Raw genomic sequence first — 12,143 nt, 5'->3', positions numbered from 1 at the left:
CTCGTGGGCGCGCACATCCTTGGGACAGCTGTTTCATGCCAACTGGTGCTTCTTCCTGCCAAGTGACTCCTCGGCAGGAGGAAGCACCAGTGGGCGTGAAATAGGTGTCCCGAGGGTGTGCGTGCCCACAAGTTCACCTCTCCTCCTGTCCCCTTCTGATGTGATGTGCTGAATAAAGAGTAACAAGCCTGAAGATTCGGCGAGTGCTTGTAACGCCTGGAGTAGTGGATCCACTGAACCGTCACTAGCGATGGCACTAACCTCACCAGGGAGCGGAGTCTAAGGGGCCGCTGGTTTTCACCAGAGCCCGCCGATGGACTTGCTGCGGCAGGCGACCCCCAGGTCGCTACCCCTGGCTTGGTTGCTAGTGACGGCAGGCGAGGCGTGGCAGGAGCAGTAGGCAGGAGATAATGCAGGCAGAGGTCTGTATGCGTGATCGCAGGTGGCGGACAGGACTCAGGAACAATGGGAAGGCAGCGGGCAGGGACTAGGGACAAGGACTGCGGACAGGAACAAGGAACAAGGACTAAGGTCAGGAACAACAGGGAGCTGGGCCAAACGCTATGGGAAGCATGCAGAGGCTCCAAAACCTGTAGTGGGGCAGGGCTGGAATTTATAGGGAGTGATTAGTGCAACTTCCAATTAGGGGTGGACTGGCTCTTTAAATCTGAGACAGCCGGCGCGCGTGCGCCCTAGGAGGCGGGGACGCGCGCGCCGGCCGGCACAGACGGAGACAGGAGCGGGGCGAGGTAAGGCGCCCCTCGGGGCTGAACAGGTAGAGGCGCCGGGTCCGTGCACAAGGACCCCGGCGGCTGCATGGGGCATAAAGAGGTGGCGGCGGCGGCCCGGAGCACGGGACGCCGCCGCGGCCGTGACAGTGCTCCACTGTCTTTTATGTACAGCATTATATGTATGCTTATTTCTTCCTACTGAGAGCAGGCTTAGCTGCACTGCAGCAGTACCTACTACACTCTACTTACACACATTATAGTAGTTACTATATATTCTTGTATATAGGAGGCAGTATTATAGTAGTTATATTCTTGTATATAGGGGGCAGTATTATAGTAGTTATATATTTCTGTATATAGGGGCAGTATTATAGTAGTTATATTCTTGTATATAGGGGTAGTATTATAGTAGTTATAATATAGTAGCAGTATTATAGTAGTTATATTCTTGTATATAGGGGGCAGTATTATAGTAGTTATATATTTCTGTATATAGGAGCAGTATTATAGTAGTTATATTCTTGTATATAGGGGTAGTATTATAGTAGTTATATTTTTGTATATAGGAACAGTATTATAGTAGTTGTATTCTTGTATATGGAGGCAGTATTATAGTAGTTATATTCTTGTATATAGGAGGCAGTATTATAGTAGTTATATTCTTGTATATAGGAGGCAGTATTATAGTAGTTATATTCTTGTATATAGGAGCAGTATTATAGTAGTTATATTCCTGTATATAGGAGCAGTATTATAGTAGTTATATTCTTGTATATCGGAGCAGTACTATAGTAGTTATATTCTTGTATATAGGGGCAGTATTATAGTAGTTATATTCTTGTATATAGGGGGCAGTATTATAGTAGTTATATATTTCTGTATATAGGAGCAGTATTATAGTAGTTATATTCTTGTATATAGGGGTAGTATTATAGTAGTTATATTTTTGTATATAGGAACAGTATTATAGTAGTTGTATTCTTGTATATGGAGGCAGTATTATAGTAGTTATATTCTTGTATATAGGAGGCAGTATTATAGTAGTTATATTCTTGTATATAGGAGGCAGTATTATAGTAGTTATATTCTTGTATATAGGAGCAGTATTATAGTAGTTATATTCCTGTATATAGGAGCAGTATTATAGTAGTTATATTCTTGTATATAGGAGCAGTACTATAGTAGTTATATTCTTGTATATAGGGGCAGTATTATAGTAGTTATATTCTTGTATATAGGGGGCAGTATTATAGTAGTTATATTCTTGTATATAGAAGCAGTATTATAGTAGTTATATTCCTGTATATTGGGGTCAGTATTATAGTAGTTATATTCTTGTATATAGAGGGCAGTATTATAGTAGTTATATTCTGTATATAGGAGCAGTATTATAGTATTTATATTCTTGTATATAGGAGCAGTATTATAGTAGTTATATTCCTGTATATAGGAGCAGTATTATAGTAGTTATATTCTTGTATATAGGAGGCAGTATTATAGTAGTTATATTCCTGTATATAGGAGGCAGTATTATAGTAGTTATATTCCTGTATATAGGGGGCAGTATTATAGTAGTTATATTCTTGTGTATAGGAGCAGTATTATAGTAGTTATATTCCTGTATATAGGAGCAGTATTATAGTAGTTTTGTTCTTGTGCATAGTGGCAGTATTATAGTGGTTGCTTTCTTTACCATGGAGGGAAGCAATGTAGTAGCTGTTTTCTTGTCCAGTGCTCTTTCAATATAAATGGACCAGCTGCACTTTCTCTATAGCAGCCTCCACTGGGGAAATGTAGTGCAGTTTTCTGAATGAATGTGTGATTATGTGATGTCTAAACAAACTTGATGGTTTCTCCAGAGCAGGAGGAGATAGAGCACAAGTGTCAAACAGCTACCCTCCAGCTTCTGCAAAACTACAACTCCCATCATGCCTGGAATGCTGAAGCTTTGGCTGTCCAAGCATGGTGAAAACTGTAGTCTTTCAACAACTGGAGGGCCACAAGTTGTACACCCCTGAGCTAGCAGCTCTCCTAAATGACTATAAGAGGGACAGTGTAGCACGTGACATAGAAGCTCGGAATAAACCTTTATAGATACAAGAAGTGGACCCCTTGAAATGTTGATAGAAACCCTTTTTTCATATCTGTGTAAGGTGCTTGTATCCTTTTTCTTGTATAATATATCCACTTTAATTCTTCTTTTCTTTCCACCAGGGGTCACCAGTTTTACGCTGACGGCTCAGACTACTTACATTGCTAAGACATGTAATGGAACCAATGACCCTTCCCAACCTGCCCGAAAAGATACTGTCATACAAAGTATTGTAGTTGAGGTGAACAATATAGATTTCATTTTTAGTCTTATGATCTAATCACTTAAATTAAGTATCCAACTAGTTTTTCTTTAAAATTAACTGGTTTCAGAAAGTGATATAGATTTGTGATTCACTTCTATTTAAAAATCTCCAGTCTTCCAGTACTTATCAGCTGCTGTATGTCCTGCAGGTTAAGTTTTTCTTTCCAATCTGACACAGTGCTCTCTGCTGCCACCTCTGTCCATGTCAGGAAGTGTGCAGAGGAGTAGCAATAACCTCTGTTGCTCTGGACAGTTCTTGACATGGACAGAGGTGGCAGCAGAGAGCACTGTGTCAGACTGGAAAGAATACGCCACTTCCTGCAGAACATACAGCAGCTGATAAGTACTGGAAGAAATTAGATTTTTAAACAGAAGTAAATGACAAACCTATATAACTTTCTGACACCAGTTGATTTGGAAGATTTTTTTTTTCCATTGGCGTACCTCTTTAAGTCTAACGATGATAAGTCCTCTCCTGATAAAAAAAAAAAAAGTACGTGGTCGGAAATTCAAATATCTTCATAGCGATTGATACAGTTATCTCATGCAGATTTGTTTTCCCTCCTCTTAGGCTGAGGGGGTAAAGAATGAAGTAACATCCAGCAACTTAATCTGTGCTCAAGGTAATAAAATCACTTATAAAGCATTAATAATAGAATAATAAGATAAAGATTAATGGTGTTTACACAGAGAGGATTATCTGACAGATTTTTGAAGCCAAAGCCAGGAATGGATTTGAGAAGAGGAGAAATCTCAGTCTTTCCTTTTTGACCTGTTACCTGTTTATAGTCTGTTCCTGGCTTTGGCATCAGTCAGATAAATCTCTCTCTAAGTTACGGTTAGTAGGAGTGCTGCTGTCTACAAGCTGCTAGATTTTCATTGTTCACCTCTAGGACAATGCAGGGGATTTGTTTCCTGAATTGATTACAATTCTTCTCTTTCTTTTTAGGGGAAAAGCCTCAAATACAATTCATTGAAATGGACTTATCAAACACAATGAATCTGGTTCCCGATTCGGCATCTGGGTTCATTACAGTACTGGGTGAGTTCCTGTATTTTGCATGTAAAACACTGGTTATTCTATAGGTCCTGTTTTCTACCTCCATGATTGTCTTATCTAGAATCTAAATGTTTGTGTCACTGTTATTTATTTATTTATTTATTTCCAGAAATCAATAGTCCAGGCGATTTTAAGAAACTTTGTAATTGGGTTTATTAGGCAAATATGCCATTATCTGCATTCAAAAAGACTTTCCCCAGCCCCCCCCCCCCCCCATTCACTGCTCATTATCAGGAAATCTCAACTCTTTTGCATCAGTCAAGCCCTGTGTAACTTATAGTGACGGGACGGGGGAGGAGGGAGATTAGTCACCAGCAGAGAACAAAGGATTACACAGTGGGAACTGTGTAAAAGCCGGTATTCAGAGGTCAGAGGAGAGAGCCCGGTGATGTAGTTGTAAATTAACCCTTTGTTGTCCTGTTTTGATGCCTCATCTCCCTTCACCCCTCCCCTCTCCATAGAGAACCATAACACAGGGGGGAGAGCTTCAAACTGCTTTTTCATGATAAAAATGCATTTTTCAGCTAATAAACCCAAATTCAAAGTTTTTTAAAATCGCCTGGACTATTGATTTCTGCTGAAAAACTTTAAACGACAGTGACACTTTAATTACAGTACACCCATCTGATTGAAGACATTAAGAAGACATTAGTATTTCACATGGTAGGTGATGGGTATTACTATACTTAGAGTTTGGCAATTTTCTTATAACTTTTTATTCTCTTTTTCCAGGAGATGTTATAGGTCTCCCCCTGCAAAACCTTGACAGCCTGCTCCAGATGCCGTTTGGTTGTGGTGAACACAGTCTGCTGCGAATGGCCCCCATTCCTTATGTTCTAGACTATCTCGAGACCACCAAACAACTCACAAACGAGATTCGCCAGAAAGCGATTCAGCTGATGACCGATGGTAAGGATTTTCCAGAAAAAAATATAGAGTACTTTCCAACATATCATATGCCAAAATTGACCATTTAAAGGGAACCCAAGTTTTTAATAAAAAAAAACTTTGACATTTCGAAAGTTTAGACTGACCAGAATCTAGATGTTCAGACCCTGACTGATCGCTAGAGCTAGAAGTGAGAAGCACTCAACTGAGTGCTGCTTCTCCACGCTCCCCAAGACGCCTTATAGAGTTACATTATGATTCTGTCTTGGTCACATGACTTAGTACGGTCTTTTCCTGGCTCATTCTAGTGATCTAGTAGACTCTTGACCCTGAACAATTACAACTTTTGACCCTGACCTTGACATCTCCCTAGCCTAGGACATTGCAAAAGTGACCCTTTAAGCCCCATCCCCAGAAATGGCTACGAACTCCTATGGAACATCCACTTTTGGTGACTTGTATAAATCCCACCTATAATGCAGTCTTTAGTCATTTTTGTTTTACTTAAGGTTATTATCGAGTGGTCGGATATCGATTATGGTCAGGAGCCTACAGCTTATTTCGGGGTCTGAGTAAGGAAAACTCATGGTAAGTGTGCACGTTAGCCCTTTCATTGGGGGACACTATTGGGGTATTACTATATTTTTTAAATAAATCTGATGTTCTAATAGGGAACCATCAAAATGATGTAGGCCATAGATGTATGATTGGTAGCGGACTCATTCGTACCCTAGTAGCTTCTGTGTGATGGGCCGTAGTACTAGACATTACCACAAAGGTCAGGTATGAGTTGGGAACGCGATTAAAATATTATGTATTATGTATTCTACATTACAGGTTGGCTGCCTATGTCTTCAAGACTTTTGAAAAGTGCAAGAAATACATTTACATTGATCAGAGTATTCAACAGCAAACATTGATCTGGCTGCAAAACTCCCAGCAACTGAAGAGCGGCTGCTTCCGAGCCGCCGGAGATCCCTTTATGAGATCGGTGAGAGTCACTATTGACTGTCATATTGGTTCAGCTTTATATCTCCTGTTCAGACAAAACGATCATAGATCTCAGGGATCTATTTGCGTGTTTAAGGGCTCAACACAGAGAAACTAGGTATATTGCCCCCTGGGAAATATATACATGCAAAAGAGCCCACAAAGCCTCAATTAAAGGGAACCTGTCACCAAAATGTTGCTATCTAATCTATCACCATCATGTTATAGAGGAGGAAGAGCTGAGCTGATTGATATATAACTTTGTGAGAAAATATTTTGTATAACTTGTAATTTGATTGAAAGCTCTGATCATTCTGTGATAAATAGTCCAGTGGGTGGAGTCACTCAATGGGCTGGACTCTTTAGCATGGAAACATCAGAGATTTCAGTCAATAAATTACAAGTTATACTGAATCTTTTCCCATAATGATATATATCAATCTGCTCAGCTCCTTCTGCTCTTTAACATGATACCGATAGCTTAGACAACATTTTCATGGTGATGGGTTCTGTAAGAGTTTTAAAACATGGGAATAGTCTGATATGGAATAAGGATAACCATGGGAGCATGGAAGAAAAACCAAGCCAAGCGGTGGCTCCAGTAAGGAGACCACCATAACCACCATATTAAGTGGCTCTTTCAGTCAATATCCAACTAAGGAATCTAAGGATATGAACAGGGAAATACCAAAGCCAGGTACCCATCCACAAACAGCTGTTTCAGGGTGTTGCCCTTCATCAGTGTGGAGCAGGATTCTAGCTAGGCGGGAGCAATGCCTGGTAGACAACTCACACAAATCACTAATCTCAGGGAGACCAGCTAAAGAAAACACTAGGTAACTCTGCAAAAGAGTATGCAGAGCCTCAATTAAAACACCGGAATAGCCAAATATCCATCCAGGCTCCGCTGACTCTTTTGCATATTTATTTGTCCTATTGGCTAAATTGTGGAAACAACGTTGCGCCTTTGTCTGCCAGTCTCAATACCACATCTTCATGGGATGTTAGCCAATGGTTTGGGCCTTGGTGATAACAATGAATTTGACTTCACTAAATTTGAGTAAAATTTTCATATAATTTCAAGAAAAATTAATTTGCACACAAGGCACTTGAGTGACTAACATCCCCTCAAGTGCTTTATGTGCAAATTAATTTTTCTTGAAATTATATGAAAATTTTACTCAAATTTAGTGAAGTCAAATTCATTGTTATCACCAAGGCCCAAACCATTTTCTTGCACTGAAACACAATGAACATGGAGCATATCAATCTGATCAATATTCACACCCTCTGTTGTACCTGTGGTATCCAGTGAAGCAGCGCCCCCTACTGTCTGTGAAGAGACCTGCTTGCATCTCCTATCTACTCTTTTGGTTCTTTTTCTTTTTCATTCCACATTGTATTTTACACCTAAAGAGGTAGGTCCACCAGGTACACTTCTCCTTGAGGTCTGTCAGTGCTTTTCAAGTGTTCCAATCAAATATACAGCCTGATTTACTGGAACCTTTAGGCTATGTTTAGACGTTGTAAGAGACCGGCCGTTCCGTGACCCGGCCAGGTCACGGAACGGCCGGTCTTAGAAAAGATCATCCCGGCCAGTACTGTTTTACCGACCGGATGATCTTTAGCACCGCTGCATTCTGATGCGGGCACATCCATGCGCGCACGCATCAGAATTCCCTACTGCTTACAATGGAGCCGCACACTCCATTGTGTGAACTGACAGGGTTTGGGAACTGACAGGACATGTCAGTTTCTCACAGCGCCGCTAGGGTATACACTCCGTCCGGGATTCCCTCAGCCTGCAGCAAAACATAAGTACCGCTGAAATCACAGCTGTTGTAACAATGGCTGTGATTACCGCAGAACTTACGTTGTGTGAACATAGCCTTAGAGAGAGGAGACCCGGACTGGATAAGTCCCACCTTTGTTTAGAGGAGGCATGTAACCTACGAAAGACTATTTTATATTGTTAGGAGTAGATAGATGTTCTTCTGTCCTTGCTCCATAGTTGGGGTCTAGAGTGGTATCAATGACTGGTTCTGCAGGGACATTAAACTGTCAGCTAAATTATATATATATATATATATATATATATATATATATATATATATATATATATACTGTATATATATATATATATATATATTGTAGATAGAGACTCAATTTCTGTTTCTTTTTCCCAGAGAGGAGGTGCAGATGACGATATCAGCTACACGGCCTACCTTACCATCGCACTTCTGGAGTCTAACTACAGTCTTGGGGTAATTTAGATTATGCTGCTTTTATTTTTTTTACATATAAGGTTTATTTCTGTCTTATAACTTATGGAAACTTTAGAGTTCGGAGAAAAAACTGATGGGGCAGAGCACAGAATATGGCATCCCGACAACATACTTCGCCCACTCAGATGCTAGGCATACCCCACTGTAACAACCAGCAGGTGTTGCCTAGGTGGTCCTTTGGTTTTCACCTTTTAACCCTCTATACAGGGATCTGGATTTTGCTACCGGGAACCAACAGTTTCCCATGACTAGGAGTGGCCCTGATGTAGATGGTAGCTGGCATTAAGGGCCAAGAAACACTCATGCAAAGCACCAAGGGGTCAAATAAAAGAGGTGTTCAGGTAAAGACAGGCAGAGTCTGAGGGGGCAGGCAATCAGTCTGGGTGGGTACCACAGCTTCAGTGGTCAGGCCAGAGAGGGGAGATACAGCACATAGATGAGGCCCAGCAACAAGCTAGATCAGCAAATAGAAAACTTTGTCAGGATAAGCTACAAACCTGATTGATGTGGTTAATGAGGTTGCCTAATATACCTGGTTTTGTAAAGGAATAGGCTGGGGAAGGATCTGGGTGCATGAGCTGGCCCTTTAAGGCTAGGTTCACACTGCGTTTTTGCAATCCGTTTTTTTCATCTGTTTTTTGCAAAAATGGATGAAAAACTGCTGAAAAAAACTGATTCATTTTTATGCGTCCGTTTTTCCTTTGACTTCCATTGTAAAAAAAACGGATCCGTTTTTTTTAACGGACACAAAAATAGTGTCAGCTACGTTTTTGTGTCCGTAAAAAAAAAAAAGGATCTGTTTTGATACGTTTTTTTTTACAATGGAAGTCAATGGAATAACGGATCAAAACAGATGCACACAAATGCATCTGTTTTTTTCATCCGTTTTTTGCACAAAACAGATGAAAAAACGGATTGCAAAAACGCTGTGTGAACCTAGCCTAAGATGAAGGAAGGGAGGGGGTATGCACGTACCCTATGGGTATAGCTAGCAACTTCAGTTAGGGGCACAGCAATGAAGGCGGATCATGGACTACATTGTGGAGAACAAGGAGAGATCCTTTACTGGCTACATGGCAATTATCATGGATATAGGGAAAAAATGGATATAGTTAACCCTTGATAAGCCTGCAGTGTAGACAGGACCAGTAAGGAGGAGTTCTGTTACAGCAAGCTGCCTATCAGCCAAAGATAAAGCAGAAGGAGTTCTGTGTCAGTATTTTTCTGTATTTACCCGTACTAAAGACAGTTGTGGTAAGAAAAAGAAGAAACTTAACCTATAAGAGATGAAGCCATGGTATGGATGAGGCAAAGCATTGCAATTGGATTCCAGAGCCTTAAAACATTGTCTTATATTTCCTCAGGCAACTTTGTTGAGTGGTTGCTTGACCTGTCTTCAGAACGCCCTTCAGACCAACCAAAGTATATACAACAAAGCCCTTATGGTCTATGCATTTACCCTTGCTCAGGATTGGGACAGGAGATGTACTCTTCTCAAGTCACTAAGACCGAAGGCCATCTCGGACGGTGAGCTTATGGTGGTGGCCATTTACACGTTACCCTCAGTGACTGAGGAGATTGCACAAACGTATTCTTATGCATCTTCTATCGGCAAGTAATAATGAGTTGACTTTATGCCAGTAGAATAACATATATATCCTTCTCAGCCTCAGCTGGGACAATCCACTGGGAACGTGAAGACAAACCCCCAGCACGGCCGCTCGACTTTTTCTATCCTCTGTATTCACCGGGTGAAGTGGAAATGACTTCATACATATTAATGGCCATTGCTAAGGGCCCCAATGTTACTAAAGAGGAAATGACCTTCATGGCGAAAGTCTCCGTCTGGCTGATCAGACAACAGAATTCATACGGGGGGTTTCGGTCCACACAGGTGAAATTAATATTTTTTTGGTGCCTCGTACTATATCTATCTATCTATCTATCTATCTATCTATCTATCTATCTATCTATCTATCAATTATCTATCTATCTATCTATCTCCTATCTATCTATCTATCTATCTATCTATCTATCTATCTATCTATCTATCTATCAATTATCTATCTATCTATCAATTATCTATCTATCTATGTATCTATCTACTATCTATCTATCTATCTATCTATCTATCTATCTATCTATCTATCTATCTGTTTTGTCTCCTACAGGACACCGTAGTGGCTCTTCAAGCTCTTTCTACCTTTGGAAAAATGGTTTTTAACCCTAATGCCCAACAGATCGTGGTCCTTAAATCAACATCTATTGAAACAACGATAACAGTCAATAACAACAACAGACTTGTAGTCCAGAGTAAACCATTCCGTGTTCCTGATCAATACATTATTGGCATCAATGGGACAGGCTGCTGTCTTGTACAGGTAAGGAAAGACACCTTTAGCTCATCCTTGTAGTCTTGAGATTATGGGTTCAAACTAGAGAAACGGCCTATGGCCTATAGCTGGAGCCATGTTTTCCAGGCAGCCTTACAATGTCTTCATCCACCAGTATGCAAATCGGGGCTCAGATGGACCTAAGCATGCTCTAATGTCGCTCATCACTGGTTCTAACATAACTGGAGAAAAAAAACTACATATCCAGTCTGTATGTTATACCACGGCTTAATCCAATTTCATTTGGGTATTCTCATTCCGTTTGAAATTCCAAAAACATACTGGGAATGCCAATACCTTCCAGTGAACTGGTCAGAATATGCTTGAAGGAGTAGTTCAGCAATTTTTATTCATTTTTTTTCTTCAAATCAACTGGTTCCAGAAAATGACAGATTTTTACTTTACTTATGTAAAAAAAAAGTGTCTCCCAATACTTATCAGCTGCTGTATGTCCTGTAGAAAGCAATGCATTCTTTCCAGTCTGGAGAGCAAGAGATGTTTTCTATGGGGATTTGCTCATCCTCTGGACTGTTCTTAACATGGGCAGCAGAGAGCCCTGTGTCAGACTGGAAAGAATACACCACTTCCTGAAGGACATACAGCAGCTGATACGTGCTGGAAGATTGGAGATTCTTTGGGTGGATGTTGGGTGAAATTCGCGAGCAAATATCATTGAGTCAAAGGAAAAGGCAGAACTGGCCTCTTTGCGCCTATTCCGTAGTGGGAACATACCCTTACAGTCTTTGTAGGTTTAGCCAGACAGACCTGAAAGAACAGGATCAGGGCAGTGAACACTCCATAGTCCTGTCTCATGCACAGAAACACCCAGCCCCCTCACTGCTCCCCTAAAACTTGTGTATATGGCAAACCCTGCTACCAGAGCCCCTTAGAATGGTGATTGTGCATCTGTACTATGTATGCAGTACATCCACTCTCCTCTCTGAATTATAAGAGTCAGACCTATAAAGAGCTCCTATGAAGCGCAACTTTTTTTTGTTTAACTGCGCTGCAGCTGCAGTCCTCTCCCCGTTCTATCTTCCGATCATTATAGGTCTGTGTACTCAAACCTTTGTAAAACAACAGGTACACTTTAAGAGGGACCTATCTATCTATCCATCTATATCTAAGTGCTCTGCTGGAAGGGACTTACTTTGGATTGCTGGTGATATACTTGAGAGAAGGTCCTGTATCCACAGCTATGATGATCCGCCTTTTGCTTTTCAAGGGCACCGAGTGACACAATCCAGGCACACGAGCTCCACTGAAGACTAAGCTAGCCACCAGGGCGACCACTTAGATCCTAGCAAGTTGCCACAGAGAGGCTTTACATGCTCTCGCAAACGTCTGGCTAAGTGAAGCTCCTGGTGAAGTTGCAGGGCTTTTAGAAGATAATAAAGGACAGGATAGCTCCTAAGTATGGACAAGTCTTTGTCCCTGTCG

At 41.0% G+C, this 12,143-nt stretch overlaps 1 protein-coding gene across 1 annotated transcript in view; it reads left to right on the top strand.

Annotated features, from left to right (window-relative positions):
• LOC138799133 (ovostatin-like) overlaps positions 1-12,143 on the top strand; it is a 60,002-nt gene that overhangs the window by 41,609 nt on the left and 6,250 nt on the right. Inside the window, exons 21-30 of the mRNA XM_069979945.1 lie at positions 2,946-3,064; positions 3,659-3,710; positions 4,037-4,129; positions 4,880-5,056; positions 5,545-5,623; positions 5,873-6,026; positions 8,212-8,289; positions 9,675-9,837; positions 9,984-10,204; positions 10,482-10,691. Coding sequence (XP_069836046.1) covers positions 2,946-3,064; positions 3,659-3,710; positions 4,037-4,129; positions 4,880-5,056; positions 5,545-5,623; positions 5,873-6,026; positions 8,212-8,289; positions 9,675-9,837; positions 9,984-10,204; positions 10,482-10,691 — 1,346 coding nt within the window. The remainder of the gene's footprint in view (positions 1-2,945; positions 3,065-3,658; positions 3,711-4,036; positions 4,130-4,879; positions 5,057-5,544; positions 5,624-5,872; positions 6,027-8,211; positions 8,290-9,674; positions 9,838-9,983; positions 10,205-10,481; positions 10,692-12,143) is intronic.

The sequence above is a fragment of the Dendropsophus ebraccatus genome, chromosome 8 (genome assembly GCF_027789765.1).
Source record: "Dendropsophus ebraccatus isolate aDenEbr1 chromosome 8, aDenEbr1.pat, whole genome shotgun sequence".
Lineage (NCBI taxonomy): Eukaryota > Metazoa > Chordata > Amphibia > Anura > Hylidae > Dendropsophus > Dendropsophus ebraccatus.
This window is presented reverse-complemented; position numbering and strand designations above follow the sequence as displayed.